This window comes from Sparus aurata, chromosome 10 (assembly GCF_900880675.1).
Source record: "Sparus aurata chromosome 10, fSpaAur1.1, whole genome shotgun sequence".
Classification (NCBI taxonomy): domain Eukaryota; kingdom Metazoa; phylum Chordata; class Actinopteri; order Spariformes; family Sparidae; genus Sparus; species Sparus aurata.
Genome location: NC_044196.1, coordinates 25,739,554 through 25,766,405, shown reverse-complemented (window position 1 = coordinate 25,766,405; position 26,852 = coordinate 25,739,554). Strand labels below are relative to the sequence as shown.

General features: G+C 41.2%; 1 protein-coding gene across 2 annotated transcripts in view; it reads left to right on the top strand.

Annotated features, from left to right (window-relative positions):
• The window catches only part of tbc1d14 (TBC1 domain family, member 14), a 121,849-nt gene that overhangs the window by 18,937 nt on the left and 76,060 nt on the right, over positions 1–26,852 (top strand). The window contains exons 1-2 of one of the 2 annotated variants that reach the window (XM_030430667.1): positions 15,922–16,388; positions 20,296–20,419. In XM_030430667.1, coding sequence (XP_030286527.1) covers positions 16,354–16,388; positions 20,296–20,419 — 159 coding nt within the window. In that variant the 5' untranslated portion in view covers positions 15,922–16,353. Of the gene's footprint in view, positions 1–15,921; positions 16,389–20,295; positions 20,420–26,852 lie in introns of those variants that run through there. The other variant, XM_030430666.1, reaches the window with a different exon arrangement.

Genomic DNA, 26,852 nt, shown 5'->3' with positions numbered 1-26,852 from the left:
CCATGTCATGGGGCCCAGTGACTCCAGCAGCAGATTGTATTAGTAAACTGGACGAATGAGACAGTTATGTTTTTTGTACTCTAGTGCTTCCTCTATTTTATATGAATATTAATATGCAGAAATCTTGTTTTTTTCTCTCAATAGCTTCCATGTCATGTGACCCACTGACTTCTGAAACAGATTCTGTGTCTATCAAAAATATATGATAATAAAGAAAATAATGGTAAAAAAAAGTTCTCTAATGCTCAAGAGGTTAACATATTATTAAGCAGCAATGTCAACTTCTCTACTATTTTGTCTCATGTCTTAGATTCTGATTCTGAAGCCCTCAAAATGTTTATTTATTTACATCCAACCTCTTCCACCACCTGCAGTACAACCACGTGATTCAATTCGAAGAAATAAAAAAAGCGAGAAGCTTATAATTTGTTTATAAGGGACTGTATATTTTATACTTTTAAACCTGTTCAGTTGCTGTTCAATCGTGTGCTTATCAATTGTTCTTAACTACTAAATAAATAATATAAATCTTAACTACAATGTAGTTTTACAGTCCTTTAAAGTGGCATTTCTGTAAATACACAGGATTTTTTTCCCTTTTTTTTGGTGCGGGGGGGGGGGGTTACTTATCGTTCATTTATCGTTATCGAGGTGAGTTGCTCAATATATCGTGATATTGATTTGAGGCCATATCGCCCAGCCCTAATTTCAGGTGTGTTTGCATGTAGCATGTGAAATATCTGATAAAATAATTTCCCCCCAGGGATTAATAAAGTATGACAAAAAAATGTACGGTAATCGTAGTGAAACCACTCTGAAGAGCTGCTGGTATGGCTGTGGGTCAGACTGCAGTCTCACAGTCAGACCCGTGAAACATATGAGACTTTTACCGCCATTATTCCCGGTAAATGTCTGCATCAAATAATATCCTTAATCTTGTCCTCTGTTAAGGGAATAATTACTGTGAAAGTATCGTAATGTTCACGGGTCTGACTGTGAGACTGCCGTCTGACCCACAGTCACGACCAGCAGCTCTTCAGAGCGGTTTCATTAGGATTACCGTAAATGTTAGTAGATTCGCGCACTAGAAAACAACGTGCTGCTGATTTGACCAAGCTAACGCCCAAAAATCCTGATCGGTGCATCTCTAATTCTATGCATTTAACCCATCACTAGCCGTAAGCACACACACACACACACACACACACACACACGGCTGATTTGACCAAGCTAACGCAAACCACGGCTGGCTTTGACCGCAGTTTATAACGACGAGCTTGACACTAGCCAAAGCTAGCTTCGGTGAAGCTGAAGGGAGTCGCTGTAATAACTGCTCATTGCTAGGACAGGAGCTAAAGTATCGAACCACAAATTGTCATGTTTGCTCGCAGTTTGCCAGCTGACATGTCCACTTTTACAAAACAGTGCAAGCGAGACCCACCGCTGAACAATCGTTAGCCTGCTAGCTAGCAGGAGATGCTGTCTCTGCTGCTGTTAGTTTAGTATGGGCCGAATCACCTTCTCCTCTGATTGGCTGTGGGACAAAAGCCCCTCTCCTCTGATTGGCTGTGGGGTCAGTCGATCTCAGATCAGCACCTGCCTTTTGCACCATCTCTCTATAAAAGCAAGGAATCTCTGTCTGTCTGTGTGTGTGTGTGTGTTTGTCAAATATCTCTGCGGATCAGGATTAGACTGACCTGAGACTTACAACATGGCTGCTGCGTGTTTCAATGGTGTGCCATTTCGCATTTGTTTGGACTGCAATGATGCTGTTAATATATGATTTCATAAATGCTTTACAAATTCGCCAGCATTGTCCACCGGAGCCACCACAGTCACGTGCACACCAGAGCCAATCACTGCAGAGCCCACCGCGAGCCCCACCTTAAGATACAAGCGGAGTTATACCTGCAGCTGCGCGAGCTGGACCGGGATTTTGCCGGCGGTTCGGTCCCGTTCTGTTCGGTGCATTTTTAACTGACTGTTGTGTATTAATGAGACTAAAAGAGTCCGGACCGAGTCTGTTCGGGTCTGAGGAGATCCGGAGACGCGCGGACAACAAAGTGGAATCGGAATCTGTGGATGTTTGTGTGTAGCTAGCGGCTAGCCGCTAGCCAACCTACACAGCACACCTCCCAAGGCGACAGACCGATCGCACCGGCACGTCCAACACCGGACTTGGGGTAAATAATGTCCGCCACACTTTTTCGCGAACATTGCTGTCACATTTGCTTTGTGTCTGGTGCAGGAAGAAACGGTAAAAACGGGCTTTTGTCACGAACGTGTCCAAGCAGCAAGTTTGGTTGTTGAGGAACAGGAAGTTGTCGGAGGGACGTAGGCGGATGATTGACAGGCAACGACGGTCGGTGTATAGACGGCGATACTGAGAGTTGAGAGATTCGTGACATTTAGCATGTTTGGAGTGTGTAGTTAGTGTGTTATGTAGTGTTTGGTGTAGTGTGTTTAGTGTGTAGTGGAGTCGGTTTTTTGTTTAATGAGTCAAAACAATGAGGAGACTGAATGTGGAGCAGGCAGTCCAGCTCTTCATTCAGCTGGAAGGAGCTCAGGCAGACCTGAGCATTGCCTGCATTTAAATGTAAATAGTTACATATAACTTAGTAAATGTTTAAAATGTATGCACAAATTTAGCAAACAACAATTTATATTTGCATTATAAGTAAAAAAAAAGAAAAAAAAAAAGGTTTGTTAAACATATTTGTGGTTTTCACAGTAAAAAAATCTAACTTTTTGTACTCTGATTTTATGTTTGGTTTTTTTTGTGATTTTAGGTCCATTGTGTTAATACAGTATGTCAAAATAAAAAAATAACTATACAGTCACACATGTGAGGTTGTGCTGAAAATAATGACACCAAGTAAATAGTTTTTAAGGTGAAATATAATGGCAAAATCAAAAATAGTCAAAAACGGCCAATTATACCCTGGAAGATCGGATTTCACGACAAACCGAAATATCCCTGACGCCCCACCTTCAAACACAGCCTCATTTGGCCATCCATGAAAAAGCTGCCTAACCTCCCACTTTTTTATAGTTATACACTTTTCTTACGGGCACTGCACTAGTAGACTGAATGCACAGATAGTTTTGCACCACATATCTCAGTGGAGGCGCGATTCGTGATTTGTAGTTGAAGGAAACAGAATCTGTGACTCGTGGGGAAGATTTGCGCACTTGTACTTACCGATTTGTGTTTGTGTTTTAAAAGAACACACATATTTTTGTGGGAAATTATTTTACACGATGAACATTTATTGCACAAGTTCACATTCAGATGTGCACATATTCAAATTTTGTCCACAAGTTCACATTGTCTGATACAGGTGCACAAATATGTTTTGCACCAAATATACTACAACAACTGGAGCAAAAATGTGAGCGTGTCAGTTTTTTAATCTGTGACTTGTAAAATAGGATTTGTGCACTTGTAATTAAGAATTTGTGAATGTGTAAGTGTTGTGTTGTATTTGTGGACAGAAAAAAAAACTACAAGTACACAACTCAGAGTATGTGACTACACATTTACTGATACACATACACAATCACTGTACACAACTACAAATTCCACTGTTACAGGTGCTCAAACCTTTTGCACCAATAATACCTTCATACGCTCTTTCTTGCGGTGATTTCGGAGGAAAGACGCCGCCGCAGCCGTCTGTTTACTTCCGGCTCATGGCTCAGGGGGAAAAATCTCGCGCCTGCGCAGAACGCAAAATCCGATCCGATCTGATGAAATGAATACATGCAGGAGTAATACGACTAGTGTTGTCACGATACCAACATTTTGGTATCGGTACCGGTACCAACATGTATTTCGATACTTTTCGATACTTTTTTTAAAATAAAAAGAGAATGCAAAAAATGTCATTACTGACTTTATTTTAATAGAAAATCTTAGAACAATAACATAATAATCAGTAAATAAAATAAAATACCACAAAGAGAAGCTTTTCTAATGCACACAATTTTAAAATAATTAAACCAGCTCTATTTTTTTTTCTTCCAGAGCCACTTTTGTTAAAGCGAAACTCTCGCCAAAAAGCAACCGAGGCTTTATTTGGGATTGAATATGAGGCAAACCTTCGTGTAAAAGCATAATTACGACGAAAGAGGCACTTTTAAGATTTACCGTAGTTTCGGTTTTGGGCACGTTAATTTTGAATGGGAGTGCATGGGGCAAGACATGCTAGCATCAAAATCGCTTTTTTTAGAACACTAAGAAGGCTTGACACAACATGAAACTTTGCTTGTAGCATCACTAGGGTCTCTACTCATGAACAAGAGCATTGAGAACATTGTTTGTGTACACAGAGTTTATGAAAAAGACGTTTTTTGAACTACTCACGTTAGCTGCTGCACCTCCTGCGCGTTGCCGTCATGGCAGGCAAAAAGTGTCGATCCCCGGGTGCGACCTGACAGGCACGCTTGAGGAGCGGTTCACCATTACTCTCCTGCCTGTCAGGTCAAACTCGGGGATCGACACTTTTTGTCTGCCATGACGCAGGAGCGCAGCAGCTAACGTGAGTAGTTCAAAAACCTTCTTTTTCATAAACTCTGTGTACACAAACAATGTTCTCAATGCTCTTGTTCATGAGTAGAGACCCTAGTGATGCTACGAGCAAAGTTTCATGTTGTGTCGAGCCTTCTTAGTGTTCTAAAAATAGCGATTTTGATGCTAGCATGTCCCGCCCCATGCACTCCCGTTCAAAATTAACGTGCCCCAAAACCGAAACTACGGTAAATCTTAAAAATGCCTCTTTCATCGTAATTATGCTTTCACACGAAGGTTTGACTCATATTCAATCCCAAATAAAGCCTCGGTTGCTTTTTGGCAAGAGTTTCGCTTTAAGAGAGAAGGGGGGAGTCGCTTGCTTTTAGCACTGAATGTGGCTTTTTTTCATGAGTAAATTACCTGTTGTTCCCTGAGCTCAGTGTGCATGTCTGGGTGCTTGTCTTTTAGGTGTTTGGCTAAGTTGAAGCTGTTTCTGCCCTTAGCCATGCATGTTTTAAAACACCGTTTACACAGTGGTGCATCAGCGTTAATTGCCTCGCCTTGCTCATTTGTTTTTAAGCCAAAGTATTGCCATATCGCACTTCGCGCCCCTGGTTTGTCCACAAGTTGTGCCGTGGTTACGGTTGCAGCAGCCATTCTCCTCTCCCTCTCTCTCTCCCTCTCCAACGTCTCTGCTCTCTCCAAGCTTTCCTCCTGCTCCGTTTGTTGCTCCAGTCCACGCTGCTCGCTCACTTGCTCGCTGTTTCCTCCGGCTTGCTTGCTTTTTCTTTTTTATCTTCCCCAAGCTCTGGCTTGCTCCTCGTCTTCTCAGCTGTAGTTACAACGCGGTGACGTCACGTGGCGAGGTCGCTGCGCTGTTGCGGGCGCTGCCGATGGCGCTACAAGTACCGGTCCCATCCAAATGCAATATAGTACCGTTTTAAATGCCTCAGTACCCCGGTACCAAATTAGTACCGGTATACCGAACAACCCTAAATGCGACTATCAATCGAATAATCTGGGTGCTTTAATTCGACTATGAGAAATCCGATCTGGTCCGATTTTAGTCAGACTAAGGTGTATACATGCATCTTAAAGATCCGATCATAGTTGGACTAACCCAGTAATTCGGTTTTCTTGAGTGTCATGTAAACGCACTGACAGTCTCCAAACTCTTGGACACTGTTCGCAATGTCTCTGTCCCCAGTCTGCACGTTTCCAGACTTTTTACTGTAACAACCAAGCTCCCTCGTAATATTATTAACGTTAAACTCGCTTGAAATGCCATTGCATAGCGGACCGAAGCGGAGCTAACTAGTTAGCCAATTTCCAGCTGACTTCACCATACTCGTAGGCAACCGTAAATACTATCAAAACGTGGCGACAGTTACCTGGGGCTCAGGTGCAGTTGCTGGATCCGGTATGGTTGGGTCTGAGGCTTTTACGAGGGTCAGTGTCGAGGCAAAGCAAGCTTTGTGCTGACTCTCGTTACTGAAGCAGTCCAATGTGAAGTGGTTAGCACACACATACAAGCTAACACGAACCACAGCCGGCACGTTGTCGTTAAAAAATGAAATGCAGCCACTGTCTCTTCTGTTGTTCTGTAGCTGGGACACAGGAGAGGCACTTGTGTTGACCGCGCAGAGGAGGCCGGTCTATGAAAATGACTCCTTTCGTAATGTAACGAAAGGAGCTGGATCTGAACAGCCTGTAGGAGCCAAGTTTTACCAGTGGGTGGGCTGCAGAGAAGATGCGCGAATCGCTTGAGTGGGCAGGCTCAGGGAGGACCAGCTTAGAGACCAGAGAAAACATGTTTTTCATAATATGGGACATTTAACATGCCAAGTCATTAGTAATTCAGTTTCATGTAAGTAAATTCTTATTCTTCCTGCCGTTTTTACTTCAATGAGCCGGCTCTCACTAGAGCTTTTCTTAAAGCAAGGACAGAAAGATTAATAACAGAGAACAACACAGAAGCACACCAGTATATCCTGCTTGACAGAACCAAGATGATTTATGTAAGAAAAGCCGTCAAGACCGTCAGCCGGTGCCTGTGGCCCAAGTGTTTACAGTGTGTCCTGCGCTGTGGCGCAAAAGTGGCCAGATTGGTGAAAGTGGTGAAAGTGGTGAAAATGGTGAAAATGGTTGGCAAACGCTGCTTAATTTCACAACAGTTTGTATAGCCACAGTCCTGAGTCTTCCAATTTCCCCTTTCAACGACCAATACAGACTACTGCCCCCTTGTGGTATGGAGAGTTATTTCCTCTCATGTGGAGGACACGAGCTAGTTGGCTGTAGTCTTCAGCCTGTTCAACAGCAGTTTTTTTTTTGGCTGAGGCTAGGCAACAATTGACCTTTGTCATTGCTGGTTCTTTGATATCCGTTTGGTGATACTGGGTTCCTTTTGACTTTAGGGTTCACCCATTATATCCCAGTATTCCAGAGCATAGCATCGCAATCACAATCACAATCACAACACAGATACCCTAGAATTTACTGATTGTCCCATTCTAGTGGCCCACACTGGGAGTTGTTTGTAAAGATTATACTGTGAAACTGTTGCAAGTAAAGTGTTACTTCCCAAATCTGTATTGTTGGGTGCAACTGGGGTGTGGTGTTTCCTCTGCTTAAACAGGTTCTTGTAGATTGGAGGATGGGGAAATTAGAAATAAATTGAGACTTTTGAAGGATACATTAAGCCCAACAAAGCATAAGAGCAGAGCAGCAAGGTACTAGGTCATAAGTCTACGTACTAGTGATCAAACAAAGTCAAACTGACGAAAGAGTTGCTAGTTTATTAGCAGTTTCTAATTACCCAGAAAGACTCCTCTTATAGTATTCCATTACAGTCAGTAGTTCAAGGTTGTAACAGTACTGTAAATGTTGAAATTAACCCTTTAATTATAGCACAATACATTGTAAAAAAAAAACAAAAAAACAAAGAAAACTAAACCAGTGCAGGATAATGACATTATATTTACATAAATAAATATAATATACAAATACACATCTAACATTAAATGACATGCACTTAAATTAAATTTTTAGTGGAGATGCACTGGTCTAGAATCTCAGCACTAATGATGACTACCAGTTCTGGCCACACGAGTGCTTTGGCTCTATGGATGACAGCGTCTGTTAGTCGTTTGGTTGTTTCAACAATTTGGACGGAAGACTGAACTATGAATGAATGGATTTGGCAGATTTATTCATGGTGCCCAGAGACACGGATAGATTGACTTCTTTTTTGACTTTGTACAATACTTTGGTTTTGAAAGAATATGACATTCACATTATTCTCAGCTGTACTGTGTTTAGTATTTATAAAGCATTCTAACATGCTAAACTAAACTTATGAACATGGTAAACACTATATCTGCCTTTAAGTTAGCTTGTTAACATTGTTATTACACAGCCTAACAGAGTCTCTAGCCTGTTCCACTGGCAATACATTTTTTTTTAACAGACTTCCCATGTTGAAAATTAGTTTTGAGAAGTAATGCATTACTTAGTAGTGTGGATTACATTTTCAAAAATGTTTATTGTAAGGGATGACTATTTTAAATGAATTACTGATTCCAACACTGTGTTCTGTTGATATTTGCTTAACTTGTTAGCTTGAAGCAGGGGCTTAAGGTGTAGTTATCTTCTACCAACACAGAAGAATTGTGACTCCTGGTCATACCAAATTGTCTTATTTGCACTTTATGTGTTCTTTGCCAGCGTGCTAACGTTAGCCATGGATGCGCCTATGTTCAGAAGACACAAGATTTTGTTTGAATTTGGAGGTTGTGTGACCCGTGCTGATGGACTTCTGGGGAGCTGTGCGGTTACTAAGGCTAAGCTAGCTGTCGATGGGTATTAGGGCTGTTCGATTTTGCCCAAAAATATCTTCTCTCAAAATCCGATTTTCGATTACGATTATGATTATTTTGTGAAATGACAAAAGGCAAAGAAATTATTTCAAATATGCTGTTTTTTTATTGAACATTTTGCAAATAATTTCCCCATTGGGATTTGAGTGCAAACCTTGCTCTTATTAAACAAAAAATCCCTCAAGGGATTAATATAAAGAACAATTAATGAACTTTTGCCATCTGGCTTTGCTCCATGCTATCTTCTTGTAGACCTCTTGTAAACAAAAAAAAACAATCCCTTTGGGATTAAGAGAAAAACCTCACTTTCACATTTCCCGATGGCCCGATCAATCCTTGGGTCTTTGACAGCATTCACTGTATAAAGTTGTGTTGTACAGACGGGGCAAGACAACTTCACCAAATGTTGGAAGCCAGCCTTTTCTACTGTGTATATCGGGACCATGTCTGTTGCGATGTGAAACGCGACTGCATCCGTAATATTTTTCCACCTCCTTTCAGTCTTATCATATGGTACACTACGTGAAAATGAAGCTGGGAGAGTAACTTGCTTTGGAGTGGGTGGTGGTGTAGCCACATTCGCTTTCCCTTGTGCGGTCCGCTCTGCAACACACTGCTGCCATTCCGACGGGTGTTTTTTTTGGAGGTGTTGAAATAAACTAGAAACATTTGCATTTCCTACGAAAATACAGTGTGAATGCTAAAAGCTGAAGTGATTTCGTTAATCTGCTGATTGTCCTGCTGAAAATGCACAAAACTATAGGTTGAGTGGCTGGGAATTTGCAGAAAAAGCAGAATTTTCAAAAGTTGAAAAGGCAGAAAGGCTTAAAATGAATAGGTTAAATGGGCTAACAAAGCTGAACATTTTGATAGCAGAACAGTTTCTCTCGCTGAACATGAAGCTGAATGTTTGAAAAAGATGAAAAGAATAGAAAGCTGCAAATCTATAAGCTGAAAGAGCTTAAAAGGGTGAACATTTTAATTGCTGAACATGAAGTTGAATGTTTGAAGGAGCTGAAAATGCAGAAAAACGAATGTCTGAAAAGGCTAAAAAGCTGTAGAGTAAGAGGGCAGAAAGAGCTTAAACAGGTGAAACAAGAATGAAAAGGCCAACAAGTTGTAGAGTAAGAGGGCAGAAAGAGCTTAAAAAGGTGAAAAAAGGCTGAATGGTGAAAAGGTAAAGGCAGAAAGAGCTTAAAATGGCTGCAGACATGGTGCAGCAGGAGCAGAGACAAAGGACGAAAATGTCCCCATAAGGATTGAATGGGAAAACACCTCCCAAACTCCTGCGATTTTTGAAAAAACTGTGATGGTTATCACCAAAATATTTGTATGTTGAGTTACAGGAGGAGTTGCTGAACGCAGTCATGTCATTTATATTCCTGGAGAGTGTAAATTGAGGGCAGGAGAGCGAGAGACAAAACGGGTATCGTCTGCTCTTCTCCAGAAAATCAGGCTCAAAATTAACATTGCGGCTTATGGGCAAGCAGCCGGAGTGCTTGTCGCTCTCGGGCTTCCTACAGCTGAAATAAGACCATCAGCTGAAAGCCAACACGATTTCCTGCATTTCTATGCTTATATTGTCTATGTCAAGTAAAAGATGTGGGATAAAAATCAAGCTAAAGAGAATTTTTTTCCCCGTTTTTGGAGCTGCTCACCACTCTGGGGTGTGGCAGTTGATGATGTCACGCACTCTAGCTGACGCAATACACACCCATTATAAAATCAGATGAGGAGCTAAAAATCCTCAAATCCAAAACTGTTATTCTTTCAAAACCGTATAAAAAATTGAATACAGGTCCAATAGTTCAAGGTCTGCTGAGTGTTTTAAAGTTTGAATGGTGTCTCTAGCTCAACATATGAGGAACAAGAAGAGGTTGAAAGTCGATGAGTTTTGAAGAGGATTTGAAGATTTTCCCATTTGCGTCAATGTAAAATTTTTTTTTGAAAAAGCTGAATTTCCGAAAAAGTTGAAAATTACAAGGCTGAAAAAGATGAGAAGAAAAAGATGAAAATTATAGAAAGCTGCAAATCTATAAGCTGAAAGAGTTTAAAAGGGTGAACATTTTAATTGCTGAACATGAAGTTAAATGTTTGAAGGAGTTGAAAAGGCAGAAAGCTGTAGAGTAAGAGGGCTGAAAGAGGCTAAAAAGGTGAAAAAAGGCTGAAAAGCTGTAGAGTAAGAGGGCTAAAAGAGCTTAAAATGGCTGCACATATGCTGGAGCAGTAGCAAGGCCCAAGGTGAAAAAGTCCCCATAAGAACGAATGGAAAAACGCCTCCCAAACCACTGCGATTTTTAATAAATGATGATAATAATAATGATGATAATAATAATGATGATGATGATGATGATGATGATGATGATGATGATAATAATAATAATAATAATAATAATAATAATAATAATAATAATAATAATAATAATAATAATAATTGATTTCATTTATATAGCGCTTTTCAATGACCCAAAGTCGGTTACAGAGATGAAGACACGAAAAAGATAATAAAATAAATAAATAAATAAATAAAAGAAACACAAAAAGGGCAAAGACAGTCAGGGGGGACAAGCGGGAGACAGCACAACAGAGAACAGAAGCAATGGTGGAGTGTGGAATAGATGACACTGTTACAGACAAACAGACAAAACAGGTACAGCAGCAGGTATGGTAAAGGTGGCAGGGATGGATGGAAGAGCGGTGGGGGGCTGATGGGTGAGGAGAGTAGAAGGAGAGTGTAGAGGGGCAGGTCAAGGGGAGAGGGCAGGGATGAAGGTGGTTATGGGTAGGGGAGGTCATAGGCTTGGGAAAAGAGGTAGGTTTTTAGATGGGATATGAATGTGGAAAGTGATGGAGAGTTGGGGGAGAGAGTTTCATAGTCGGGGTGCTGTTCTAAAGAAAGCTCTGTCTCCGAAGGTTTTGAGTCTGGATGGTGGTACAGTCAGAGTGAGAGTGGAGGAGGATCGGAGGGCTCGGGAGGGGCGTTGGGGGATAAGGAGGTCAGACAGGTAGGGTGGGGCCAGGTGATGGAGAGCCTTGAAGGTCAGGAGGAGTATTTTGAAATCGATGCGTTGTTTGATGGGGAGCCAGTGGAGAGTGTAGAGAACGGGGGTGATGTGTTCACGGGACCGGGTGTGAGTAAGGAGGCGAGCAGCAGAGTTTTGGACCATTTGGATTCTATGGAGGGAATGAGAGGTGATGCCATTGAGGAGGGAGTTGCAGTAGTGAAGATGTGAGGAGATGAAGGCGTGGATAAGGGATTCAGCAGCAGGGGGAAAAGGCAGTGTCTGATATTGGCGATGTGGCGGAGGTGGAAGTAGGAGGTCTTGACAATGGAGCTGACATGGGGATGAAAGGAGAGGGTGGGGTCCAGAATAACGCCAAGATTGCGTGCCAGGGGGGAGGGAGAGATGGTCGAGCTGTCAATGGTAAGTGAGATTGGTCCAGTTTTGTTGAGAGTGGATTTGGTGCCAATGAGGAGGAGCTCTGTTTTGTCACTGTTGAGTTTGAGGATTTTTGAAAAAACTGTGACAGTTATTGCCAAAATATTCATATAATACAAGGTTGGAATGGTGTCTTTAGCTCAAATTATTAAGGACAAGAAGAGGTTGAATGTCGATGAGTTTAGCAGAGGATTTGAAGATTTTCCCATTCACCTCAATGTAAAAAATTTTTTTTGTAAAAGCTGTATTTCTGAAGAAGTTGAAAAGTCAAAAAGCTAAAAGGTACAAGGCCAAAAAAGCTTAAAAAGCTGAACATTTTAATAGTTGAATGGTTTCTATAGCTGAAGATATGCTGAAGTTGTAGCAGAATGAACTTTGAAAAAAATCCCCATAAGGATGAATGGGAAAACGCCTCCCAAACTCCTGCGATTTTTGAGAAAACTAATAGTTATTGCCAAAATAATTACATGTTGAGTAACAGGAGGCAGAAAGAGCTTAAAATGGCTGCAGACATGGTGCAGCACGAGCAGAGACAAAGGACGAAAATGTCCCCATAAGGATTGAATGGGAAAACACCTCCCAAACTCCTGCGATTTTTGAAGAAACTGTGATGGTTATCACCAAAATATTTGTATGTTGAGTTACAGGAGGAGTTGCTGAACGCACTCATGTCGTTTATATTTCTGTAGAGTGCATAATGAGGGCACAGGAGTGAGAGACAAAACAGGTACAGTCTGTGATCCTCCAGAAATGTAGGCTCAAAATTAACATCGTGGCTCATGGGCCAGCTGCTCCAGTTCTTGTCGCTCTCGGGCTTCTAAATCCAAAACTGTAAGTCCTACATCTGAAATAAGACCATCAGCTGAAAGCCTACATTTTTATGCCTATATTGTCTATGTCAAGTAAAAGATTTGGGATCAAAATCAAGCTGAAGAGAATTTTTTCTCCCGTTATTCCAGCTGCTCACCACTCTGGGGTGCGGCAGTTGATGATGTCATGCACTCTAGCAGACGCAACTCACACCCATTATAAACTCAGGAGACGGGCTAAAAATCCTTAAAACTAAAAATGCGACCATTTCAAAACCGTACAAGACTGAATACGAGGTCAATAGTTCAAGGTTTTGTGATTCATTTAAAGTTTGAATGGTGTCTCTAGGTCAACGTATGAGGGACAAGAAGAGGTTGAAAGTCGATGAGTTTTGAAGAGGATATGAAGATTTTCCCATTTGTGTCAATGTTAAATTTTTGGGGGGAAAAGCTGAACATTTTGATATTTGAATGGTTTGAATAGCTCAAGATTTGAAGGAGTTGAAAAGTGTTGAAAAACGTACGGAATCATGAATAATAATAACTTTAATACATTCCAGAAGAACAATAGTGCGTTTTCAGCATTCACACTAATTAGTCTTGCTGCTTTTAACTGCCATTGACTTAAGCTTGGGATGAGTAATTAAAGTAAAGAAACAAGTAATATACAATAAATTACAAATTATTCAGTGACAAAAGTAAAGTAATCTATTTGCATTTTCAATGAGTGTTTGATCAAAGTATTCAAGTAACTTGACCAGCACTGGTTAAAACTAGAAATACAATGTTCATTCTTATTTTTACTAATGGAAAGACTCTTCAGACTTGTCAGATGTGTCAGGAAAGATAAATTTACAGGAAGCAGGGATGTCCTGATCAAATTTTTTTTTATCCTGACCCGAGTCCTTTAATATTTAGTAAATGCTGATACCGAGTCCCGATCCGATACTTAGCCTCGACTAATATTTTCCTGGATAATACAGCTGCATTAAGAAAAAAAGTACCTGCATCCAAGCTGTTCCTTAACAGTTTTTTTTTTTATTTTGTTGAAACAAAGTATATACTTTCATAGGGCTCTGTCTTATTCTGCATATGCTATTGCAACGTAGGACTACCACCTTCCTTGTGTTAGCAGGTGAGTCCGTGACGCTGCCCTGTGACCAGGCCTGGAATTTCCCCATTTTAGGGGCAAGGCCACTTGGCCTTTCGTATTGTCAATTATTTAAGGGCACAAAGGCCAAAAGCCAGGGCAGTAAGGCCATAAAATAAAACAATGATTTTAAGTCCAAGTGAATTTAATTTAAGGACTAAGAATGTATAAATATCTGTGAAATGAATACATAAAACAAGCTCAGGCGAGAAATGTTCAGCTTTCAACTATTTATTAATTCATAAATGCATTTATTTTTATATTATATTTATTTTTAACATATACTACAAAGTGACAATCATTTATGCCAGGGTTATGTGATTAATCAGTCACTATCGTTTGAAAATGGGGATGGAGAGTCAGGGAGAGTTTCAGCATGTGAGCCGCAGTGTGAACGGATAAGCCGGAGGCGCGGAGCGGGGGCGTGTCGGTCTGACAGTCTGATAACTACACAGGTCCTTCACTCAACTAAATACAGAGAAATGTCCCACAAAGCACAGTTGCAGGACCAAACAAAAGTAACGTAGTAACTGTAACTGTCTTTGGCAACTTATATGAGGAAAAAAATACCACAGCTGTACGTGGAGCAGCGTCCGTCCTCCTGTCTGTCCTATCGACTCTTCGTCACATTTCTGCCTGAAAAACAGCGTCTGTCACCGGCAAAAAAAACTTTAACTCACCCAGTGTTTTTGGTGAAAATAAATCACCGCGACCTCCCGACCGGGACTTCAGGGAACACCTGGGAAACACTGACATCGTCATCATGACGTGTACCATCACGCCTCTTTAGGAGCAGCAGCGCTGGCTTTCTGTGTGAATTACATAGCGGTACAGCGGAGATGCTTCGCTCTGTGTGAATCACCATCGGCGGAGAATTAGCGAACCACTGCTCCGGAGTTAATGCAGAGACGCTGTGTAAAAAGGGCTACTGTCTTAACTCAGACCCGGCGACTTTTTCCTCCTCCTCAGACCCAACGTCTCTGCCACGCGGACATCGGGGGTGCGTTTGATGAAGTCTCCTGGTTAGCCAGTGATAGATTGCTGTCAAACTGTCGTTGTAGCCCGCCCGAGCGGTTCATGCCAGGCTCGAATCGAGCCTACCACTGGTGATGTTCGTCTCATTTGATGTTGCCAATATGTCATAAAAAGACACATTTCTTTTCCGCAAAAGATGCCGGTGTTCAAAGCTGTGTTGACAGGGAAGAGGCAGAGGAGAAAACTGCAAAATCAACTAGGGCAATGCAGGCGGGGCATCAAGGCCACTGTGGCCTTAGTGCAGATATTTTTTTCAGGGGCACAAGGCCAAATTGTGAGGGCATTAGGGGCCATGGCCCTCATGGCCCTCGTGAAATTCCTGCGCTGCCTGTGACAGCAGACCCTCTTGTACAGCCAGCTGGAATGTGTGCGAGACGCAGCCCATGCTTGGTACCTCCGTATCATCCATTGGTTTTTTCATATTTCTTACGTTGTCACGTAAAATGATGTGGACGCGTTGCTTGTCTATTTCACACATGTTCAGCATCTACTCGATTGCCTGTTTTACTTGCTTTGCTGTATGAGACCCACGAAACGAATGGTCATACTGGCACGTTGTAACTAGAAAGTGGAATCAATGTAATGTAATGCCGAGATCATAGGGCATACCGGGAATTTAAAAACTCCAGATGACGAAGAAAACCCTGATCCTCTACCATGGAGATGAGCTGGTTATCCAAAGTGATTAATTTGCTTACCTTTTCTGTAATATTTAATCATACCAAATGAGTGGTATTAAATGCAGCTCTTTTGTTACCCCTCGCGAAACGGTCATATTGCAGATGTTACATGTTGCCGCTGGGCTGCTTTCGCTTTCTAATTTAAGTTATTTCCACACTGCAGACATTTTATCCACAGGTTTGCCAGAATAACGTCACGTGCGTGTCTTGGGTCCACGTTCAAAATTGCCGATCCCCGATCAGTGGAAAAATGCCCATATCGGCCCCGATCCCGATCCTGCATATCGGATCGGGACATCCCTAACAGTAAGCATTCATAGACCACAGTCCTGTCTGTCTCACATTAATCACTCACATTTTGAAGGTAGGTCATGTGAAAAATGGACACTGATTCATACCATTCATTTTTTTTTTTACAGTGATGGACTTAAGACTATAGTGCAAAACAGTGTATGGCAGTGTCTCCCCTGGTCACCCCCCTTCCTGTACCATTCTGTTCTGTTACCTCTCTGCTAACCCTCGTCCTTCACATGGAGAAGTTACTCATTCCCTCAGTGCCTATTAAGACTCCCTCCACTCACACCCATTCCTTCCATTACTCCCCTCCCATTTGTCAAGTCAAGCCTCTCATTGCCTCTCCCTCCTCAATCTCAGTCTGCCTGAATGTGGCGCCTGTGTTGGAGACAGATTACTCTACAACTATGGAAGTTATTGGATTGACTTGACTGAAGGCGAGCCTTGGATTCTTTAGGCTCTCCTTTATTTACTCTCTACTGCTTTGAAAGCACAACCTCTAGGTACCTGTTTCTGTGAGTTCTTTGGGGAGGAAGAGTTTGTGGTGGCAGAGCAGGATGGCAGCCCCATCACTTCTTCTGTACATTGACCGGTAGGATAACACAAAACAGCTGAAGAAGGTTTCTGGTTGTCATGTATATCCTCCTGTCTGTTTTGTATGTAAGTGAGCAACAGATTTGATCAGAAGTTGAATAACTTGTCTTTTGTGCTAGACAGCATGTTGGACTTAATGCACACTGGTCTCTGTTTGTAGTTTGTTCTGTTTGATTGTTAAAAATAAAGCTTGCAGCATTTCTACATCGTGCTCACTCCTGCCTGTCATGGGGGGAAAAAAAGCTGGTATGAGAAGAGGGAGAGCAGAGTACCGAGTTGTTTCCATGCCAGGTACCTTCATTGTTAGTTGAAGCATACAAACTACCAATACACCTTATAACCTTATTTTCACACACAATACTGAACACAAGTGTTGTGAAATCCTAACATGCCTTAGAGGCTTGACCACAAACCAGTGCAGTGCAAAACCTCAGCCTGAATTCAAAATATAAACAAGCACCCCTCTTGGATTTTCTAGCTGTTCCACTTGATCACTCAACCATAGCTGCAGCCATTCAGCTGTCGTGTTGAGGAACATTTCGCTGGGACTGAGTGCAAATCATCTTCCCTCTTTGTGGACATTTGTTTGGTGACATACATGAAAGGTACATGAAAACATGATGAACTGTACAGAAAAGTCTGATGTATAAAGTGTTGAGGGTGCAGACTTCAGAGAGAATTCAGGCTTTGCTGTGTAAAGATTGTACCAGTTGGCCTCTGCACCTTGATCTATGTAGCATTGTTTTATGGTGGTTCACAAGGTTACTCAAGTTCAACACTCTGCATAGTTCAAAGCCTGGTTACAGTTTTTTTTCCACCTCAGCTTAGCTCTTCCTAGCTTATGTTTTTGGATTTATTTTTTTACCAAATGAGTTAAAAATTAATCGCCTTATATTAAATGGTCACTGGTCTAGTTTGAAAGTTAGTTTGACATATCTTTTATTACAGAGTGAGTAAAGTACTGAGGTCAAGTAGTCAGGTCACTTATTACCCCAGCGTCTTCGGTCGCTAAGCGACGTCAGCTGATCTGTAGTCTACTTCATATTGGAAAAAATGTACTCCTAGGCCACTAGTATGGATGAGTTTCACATTAACTTTAATATTCTTGGAAAATACGGTGATTTCAACTCTTGGCAAAAGGCTGAGTTGTCGTCACCGGTCAAGAAAAGAAAAAGAGAGGAAAGCAGTGAAGAGGGCGAAGCGAAACGGCGTCGGTTTGACAAACTGTATTTCTCTGCTGAAAAACACTATGAATGGTAACAAATAAATTGTAAAAAGACACACTGTGTCAGGTTTTTTTTCGTGTTGGCAAGTAACCGTGTAATAAGCTAATCAGACCCCTCCGCTTCGGTAGGGGTCCGGTTCGTCCTGTCGGGACTTATTTTCCCGATGGTGACCGCCGTTCTATACATTATCCCTTACGTAAATGCTGATGAAGATTGTGATGAGTTTTTAGTTTTGTGCATAGGTTCTTATTGGTCAAACTCTTCTTACTATTATCCTCTCTGTGTTAAGATTTCATTTATTTCACTGTTCAATTGCTTCTTTGTGGACTGAAATTTTATGTTTCCTATTAAATGTCCTTCGGGTGGAATTGGGTTGTTTTTATCACAGTAGCTATTCCTGCAGCTCTACAGGAAACTGCTTTGAAATGATCAGATGCCTCATCTGTCTTGCAAAAAACAAAAAAAGGCCGGTTGCTTGTTTTCTGCTTAGTGTTTACCCTGTGCAGTTCTGAAAATAGCTAAGTAGCTGATTAAGATAATCCTTAATGTGATTGGTCGACTGGTGTCAGTGCTGTTGCACTGTGGTGACATAAATTTAATTCAAATTAAATTTAATTAAATGTGTGTTGTCACTGAACTTCTTCAATAAACCCTCGAGCCACAGAATGAGGAAATGCCATTCTCTGTTTGTTTTGTGTGTAGTAGAGTATCAGTAAGCTCAGTGTAAAATATGCAGGACTGAGGTGAAATGTGCCACTATGAGTCAGGCAAACTGGAAAGAAAAGTAATGCAAAGGTGCCTCATGCAGCCCAATGGTCATGCATAACTTTGCAGAAAACCAAACGCAGATTTGGTCTGGACTAAGAATGACTTGTTATAAGCTTTTTATGAAAGAGTTCGGGGACAGAAAGGACCAGGTTGTTGTCATTTTGTTTTATGTTGCCATGGGAAACTGCCACGTCATGAGGCAAAAACTGTACAGATCAACACATGCAGTAGTGACTTGTGGTTAATGTTTGTCTGTGGTGTGTTTTTATAATTTATTGCTGCAGGCTGTGTACAGCTGGTCAGGATGTTTGACTTTGACCAGTTACGCTTTTATGGACTGTGTGTTATGTCAGCTATTACATAATCAGCTTGATTGGCCAATAACTTGTATACATACACCCTGATCATTTTATACTCTTGAGAATGATTTCTATCCAAACCATCTTTTATCAATGGCTTTATGGACGTAAGGCATTTGGCTGCCTGTTAATGCAAGTAGTGTCTTATTCATGCTAGCAAGTTAGCTGTATAAGTTGTTTGTTTCTTCGGTTTAATATTGCTGCAAAACTGATGTTTACAATGGTTGCAACATTCAGCAAAGTAGTATTGCTCTTAACAAGATGTACACTTTTAGAATTTGTCATTTGAATCTTTCCATTGTGTTTCATTCTTTTTACAACAATGATTTCCTGGACACCAAATGGCGTGTTGCATTGAACCATTTTCAAATGGCACCAGTGTTTGGAAAAGAGCAGGAACTTAAAAAAAACCAAAAAACTTTTGTTTACATATTCTAATTGGATTGGGGATTGGACTAACCATTGCTCTATCATCATCTATCACAGACTAACCTCAGCCAATCAGATCAACAGTAAGAGAGTACTAGCACCAGTGGAGCCAGCTGGTTAATTTGAACACTTGCCAAAGCCAGCCAAGAGAAGTGTGAGAGAAGAGTGAAATAGAACTTTTCCATCGAGAAAAGCCCCAGTTCAGATATAACTTAAGCAGTTCTCTATCGAGCCTCTTGAGGAGGCATTGTTGTTAGAGTTTTGTCTCTCACTGGTTGACACATCTTAACCATGCCTGTAGCTGCCAGCGGTTTCTCATTGGATGTTGATTGGTCCAATTCACTGTGGTTTGGCCACAAGCGCATAACTTGAAGCCTGGCAAGGGTGATTTACGCAATCACCTGATCTTGTGTTTACAGCTGCCTCACAAGTAGGGGTGGGAAAAATAATCGATTCTTAGATTAATCGCGATTCGGACGTGGATGATTCTGAATCGAATCACGAATGTCAAAAATCGATTTTCTACATGTTAATTGACAGCGTAATGTTGACTGAACGCAAGAGGCGGAACACAAGAGGCGGAACTCAAAAGTGCGGAAGTGCAGCGCCCGGACAGTTGACGGCGTGCAAACAACAAAAAACATGGGATGTGTCGTGAATGTCTGTACTCACAAACAACTCGTCTGAGGCATTTGTTTACGCCGAACGGCTCGAGAACAGCGTGGAGACCGCTGTTGGCTGTTAGCTATTGACTGATAGCTGTTAGCTGTTAGCTGTGGCGTTGAGTGCGCAGCATCCAGGTTAACTTGCGACACCTGTAACTAACTATCGGGTATTTCTGTCATTCTGCCGTGCGTTCAAATGGTTAGTTAACAGGGTTCTCCCCAGACGGTGGAACAGCTCATTTTCAATGTTAGCTGCTTTATAGCGGGTGTTTGTGGGCTGCCGCGGTCTTTTCGTAAAAAAATGCGCTCCCCGACCCCGGGACAGACGAACAAACAAACGCAGCTCTTGGTGCCCAACAGTGACCCACTGAAGATTGCAATCATTAACTTAAATTCCACAAATTCTGAGGTATGATGGCCTGATGGTATGTCCTCCAATCTGTCTGTTCATCTCTCAGGAGCCTGTTTGCACGGAGGGTGAAGGACAGTCGACCATTGGAGCAGAGGGATCCAGGGTGGAAGCTGTTTGGGAAAGTCCCGCCTCGGGAAGGCCCAGCTAAGGATCCTAAAAGAATACAAAAGGTAGAATCTTATTTTTTGAGATCACAGCATTGTCTCGTGATCCAGGAAGACCCTCCACCTCATTTACTACATTTACTTACACACAGGACACAGGATACTGTTTCTATATCGGGCAAATAATAAGCTTACAACTTTTCTTTTCACTTGATTGATACAGTCTGTGATCATGGAAGCTATTTTGTGTTTGGAAGGGGTTGATATTTCGCTCTAACCAATTGGCAGAGACTTTCGTCCATCATGACATAATTTTCATGCTATGTGGGGCTCAAGATGAAGTCTGAACAAGTGAGTCTTTAGTCTTTTGCGGAAGATGGCGAGTGACTCTGCTGTCCTGACATTGGTCGGAAGTTCATTCCACCACTGGGGCGCCAGAACAGAGAAGAGTTGTGACTTTGTTGAGCGACCTATGTTTCAGAAATGGCGGTACCAGCTGGCCACCTGATGTGGTGGAGCGAAGTGCTCGTGCTGGGGTGTGGTCTGACCAGTGTTTGGAGGTAGATGGATGCAGTTCCATTGACAGCCTTGAAGGCCATAACCATCGCCTTGAACCAGTACTATCGTCTTGATATTGACTCTAAAAAAACATTTTAGGCAAGACCGAGGCAGTTTAGTAACAAAATCTTGCTTTATAGTTCATCAGCAATGCTTGGTTTATAATCTGATCAGTTCGAGTGAGGTGGTGGCTCTTCCATACAGCAGCGAAATGGAGGTATGTTTGCTATTGTTCATTTACATTGTTTCGCTACAATATTGAAAGTATAGTGGGTTTAAAAAGAAAAGTTTCCTCAAGCATACTGTGCCTTGTTGTCTACAGTATATAGCGCCGTTCTGTGCTTTATTCTAGATTAGATGTTACACGTGAACCAACAATAGTTAGGGCCAGAGCAGGTCACGACCTGCGAGGTCCCTATTGTTTTTCAAATGACCACTTTTTCGTCCCAAATGATCGCATTTTTCACTGCCTGAACATACCCCAAAACTCAACAAACTTGGAATATACGTCACACCTGCCGAAAAATTTCAGAATGTATTGTCCTCCTCAAATTCCACCACTAGGTTGCGCTAGAATCAATGGAAGTCCGTTTTGGCTTATAACTCACATATACTGTGTCGCACATTCAAAAACCTTGTATCCACGCATTCGCTGAATTGTGCATAATCTCGTCATATAGGCCACACCCATTTCCGCCAACCTTTTTTTTTTTTTAGAAAATTCACGAAATGTCGCAAACCTACTTTTGCAAACTCCTCCCAGGCGATTTCACCGATTTGCACCAAACTTTACACACAGCATCTGTGGACTCTCTTGACAAAAAGTTATTAAAAGAATTTTGATGTTCCAAACAATACTCAAGTTATTAAATAACAACTTCCTGTACGTTTTGTTAGGTGTTGCATATCTCCACATTGGTTTGTTCCAGTGACATGAAAGTCAGGTGACTACTTCCCCATGAGGCCCTGAGGCTCAGTGCAAAATTTTGGCACATGACTACTAGGTGGCGCTGTTTAAATTGAAGTATTTTATATCTCCAGTTGGTTGGTCGGATTAACACGAAACTTGGTAGAATCATTCACAATGCCCTCCTGACGATAACTGACGAAAGGCGTTACCAGCGGACTCTATAGCGCCCCCTGGAATATTAACAGTCCAAGCCCCGCCTCCTACGTGCACATACATGAACAACACACAAAAAACATACACCGTACCAAACTGTCACTCCAACAGGAAAGCGGCCATTTTCATTGTTAGGGCCCGAACAGGTCCCGCCTACCGTTTTTTTTTTTCCGCAAATTTGCGATATGTCACAAACCTACTTTCGAACTCCTCCCAGGCGATTTCACCAATTTGTACCAAACTTTGCACACAGCATCTGTGGACTCTCCTGACATAAAGTTATTAAAAGAATTTTGATATTCCAATCAATACTCAATTTATTTAATAACAACGTCCTGCATTTTCCTCAAAACACGAAGTGTTGGATATCTCCACATTGGTCTGAATCACAGGTGACTCCTTCCCCATGAGCCACTAAGGCTCACTCCTCCTAGGCTGTTTGACCCATTTGCAACAAACTTTGCAAGTAGCATCTGTGGACAAAACTTATCAAAAGCTGGGCTAAGCAGCTGATCCCATCTGACTGTTGTTTTTTTTTTATTTTATATACTATTTTAACCCCAAATTGGGAAATTCTTTTTTTCCACTCACATTACACACAGGTGCACATACACACACACACACACACACACACACACACATGCAGTGTAGAGGAGAAGAGTTAAGGGGCTGCCACATATGCCACACATATGGTAAATGTTACAACATAATACTGTAAGTGTATCAAAATATTTGAAGACAATCCAAAGTTAGGTCTATTTCAGTTTCACTCTTCATATATAAAATGCACTGTCAAATTCTCCTAAATCACAATTAGATGAAGTCTGGGTTTTTTTTATTCACGTGTTTGCTTCTCCCAAATTGTAGGCCAGCCACCCTTTAAAACAACAAAACAACAAAAGTTGGTTTATCTGACCATGACATAGTCTTTCAGCTGTGGTTTATGCTGCTTCACTTGGTCCTAGGTTGTGCAAAATGTTCAGCTGATTTCACAGCATAATAAACAGCAACATTAGCTCTGTGATGTAAGCTTATACATAAATGCTTTTACCCCATATATACCCCAGGTAGTGAATATTTTAGATGAATATTATTTGTTTTGTATCAATTTCAAGTGAAATTGACTTGAATGGTGGTTTTGGAACTGTTGGTAAGCTGCAGCATGTGCTGTAGATCAGCTGTTGTTTAAAAATGGATGGATGTAAAATGGATGAGCAACCAGCTTTGATACAATAATGCCTTTTAGCAGAGCTTATCTCTGTATCATTGGAAAGTAAAGGCCAAGTATAGCAGCATTATGACACCCACTCAGCCATCATTTCTTATGTTATCCGTTCTGAGAACAGATCAATCTCAGTTGTGTTCTTGAATACCAGGTATAATCACTGATATTTAGGTCCATTTGCTTTCTTTTTAATTTTAATCACTGAAAAGCAAACAACCACTCACTGGTTATTCCAGTAGCTCTGAGAATGGATAGAGAATAGATAATAGAAAGGACAGGGCTCACTGTTGACTCAATCATTGTTTGCAATTCAGTCATGGTTTTGGTAGCATGTGGGAAATAAGAATATGTACACAACCAATGATTTTTAATGCTGTAGCTAAAGCCCAACCGATATATTGGCCTAAAGAACACAGTGCAGACAACGATGCTTTGGGTAATTTATAATTCCATTTTGAGTGAAGTTTAGTGTTTCAGTTCACTGATGTAATTTCAATAACATTTATTGTTAAACTGTGAAATATCCTGCCTCCATCACATATTTTTTGTCACAGGTATTTGGTAACCACAGTTGATGGATAAACTGATGAATAAAAATGTTTATTTCAGTAGCCCCATTCACACTGCCATTTGGATGCGGGGATCCTGCGCCAAGTATCAGAGGCGCAGCATTGGCGTGTCGGTCTGACAGTATGATAACTATACAGGTCCCTCACTCAACAAAATAAAGAGATGTGTCCCACAAAGCAACGTTACATGACCAAACAAAAGTAATGTAGTGACTGTAACTGTCTTTGGCAACTTGTATGACGAAAAAAATACCGCATATATAAGTGGAGAAGCATCTGTCCTCCCGCCTGTCCTACCGACTCTTCGTCACATATCTGTCCGGAAAACAGCGTCTGTCACCGGCAAAAAACTTTAACTCATCATTGCGACGGTCAGCCCTCCCGACTGATACTTCAGTGACCTTTCCCCCAGAAAACAGCCTCCCTCCCTGCGAGTGACAGTCAGACAGCGTCCAGTTTACTGATGGCGATTATGTAATTATGTAATTTAGAGCGAAAAGTGTAACTTTGTCACTTTCCAGGATGTGTTGTGGGTCAGGATCTCAGTCACACCACATTGTAACAGCATCCATATGATTATAAACTGTCATCGGGTTTAGATTAACAGGGGGACACCTGGGGAAACACCTTGAAAAAACAGACGTCATCATCATGATGCGTACCGTCACACCTCTTTAGGAGCTGCAGCGACGGATTTCTGTGTGAATTGCACAGCGGTTCATCTTTAAGGCGGAGTTGCTTGGCTCTGTGTGAACAACCAACAGCGGAGAATTGGCGAACCGCTGCTGTGGCGATAATGCGGCATCTCTGGGGAAGGCGCTACTGACTAATAATTAGATAGTTAGCTACTAGAATTCTGTCACAACAATCGCAGCCCCAAATCATATTGGAGAAGATGACAGATGTGAGAGCATTGTGTAGTCAAAATCTGATATTTCAACCTTTATCATAACCCTTATTGATGGTACACTACATTTCCCAATTGCATTCGGCAGACATTGAACTACTAGACATGGCTACTATTTTATAAAAAAATAATGTGGCTATTTTCTTGTAGCTATATTCAAAGTTATTTTCATGTGGCAAATTTAAAAAACTTGTAGCCATCTCTCTGAGCTACCTTGCCAAAGGCTCGCTATTTTGTCCATCAAGAAGCAGTGTAGAGCAGTAAGAAACAAATATTAAGATATCATTTACAACACAAGGACATGAATGCATTTGTTTATAACATGACTTTACAAGACCTTTCTTGTTGTGAAATAGCTTCCATGTAGCTTGCTTTTTTCTGAGTAGCTTGTAGCCTGTAGCTCACTATTTTCAAGTGTGATAGCTTGACTACTCTATAGCTTGACTACTTTCAATAAAGGATGGCATATAGTATTTCTAATTACTGTTTTAAATAAGCTTCATAAGCACCAGAAAAATGTAAATAAGATTTTGAAAAATGAACAGCAGCAGCACAAGAAAATGGTATTTCACACTTGAATTGGTCTTTGTCGAAGACAAAATAACTATTTAACATGCAATTTCTCTTTTTCTGTGTCAGACTTTAAGTGTAGTGTGGCAGTTACATGCCACAGGCATGTGATTCAGTGTTTGTGTTACTCAGTAATCTGAAATTCAAAATGTCAAGGTCTTTGAGAGGCCATTCTCAGATAGACAGCTGGCGACTGAGCACTCTTACAATTTCACACTGCCAGTCAGTGGGCAGACAATCTGAGTCCCAATTTAGGAGCAAGGCAGCTCTCTACTGGTAAAATAAACCAAAGAGCATGGTGGCAGCTTGTAATTAGAGCCTATAGAAACCTGTTATTGTGCGACTGTTTACCATGTGCCTGACACCAGGGATGTATTCCCCCTGTGCTCTCTGTGCTGTCGAAGCTAGGTAATGTGCAGATTGCACAATTTACATGTCAGCCCTTTAACATGCTATGCACTAGCCTTAAATAGCTTGTCATGTTGACTAACTTGTTCTGTTGGTTAGAAATTAAATCTCTTAGATTCACACAAGTGTGGGTGCACACACATGTACACACCCACACATGTGCTAAATATCTTAAGTCCCCCTTATCTGTGGTTGTAACCTAATATTGACCTCCAGGAATCAGTTAACAAGGCTTGGCTTTCAAGCTTTTGTCTTACCACTGATGCTGCTGTTCAAAGGAAGAGTCTGTAAAGCCTGTTTGTGTGTGCTAGTGTGAATGGAAAACTTTATTAGCCTAGGTTATTGTTCAGCTGCTATGAGACACACTGCGTGCTATTTCCACCAGCAACTTTTCCCCTTTGAGAGCAACACAATGAATTTAGTTTTACATCCAAATTTACACCAGTTTGTATTGCTGTGCATCTGGGAACTTAGTGATCCATTATATCTGGAGGCTCCAGTACAGTGTCTGGTCACAAGGAATTGCTGCTAGCTGAAGAAAATGATTGTTCTGTAACATGCTGAACTTCTAAATCACATTGTGTGGCAGCCAAGACATTTCACTGGGATGTATGAGCGATGCTGAATTCTGATTCTAGGATGTCCCATTTCAATTCAGAATTGATTTTCACTCCAAACCAATTCTTGATTTAATGAATAGAAAATGGGGCACTATTTTGACTCTTTTGCTTCAGAATACTGTGTGCCAAACCATTCTCTGGTGTCCTTAATTTGTTGAAATACAGTATGGAACCGAAATGGAAATTAAGATAAATGAATGCCTTTTTGTTTTAAAAAGTTAACCGCATTAATTAATGAATTTGAAAGCATACATGCTTGTTTTTGAATAACAAACAAGGGGATGCATTATGCTTTAGTGTTTTGTTTTGTGTTGCATTGCAATGTCGTGTGACGGCCTTAAAAATAACAACTAAATGTGGCATGCTTGATGTTCATCTCGCAAAAATAATCATCTATTCATTAAATTGAAGAAACGCTTGCAACTGCTGCCTATCTACGGTAGTCTGTGCATTATTAGGGCCCGGGCAGGGAACCTGCAAGGTCCATATTGTTTTTCAAATGATTATTATTATTATTTT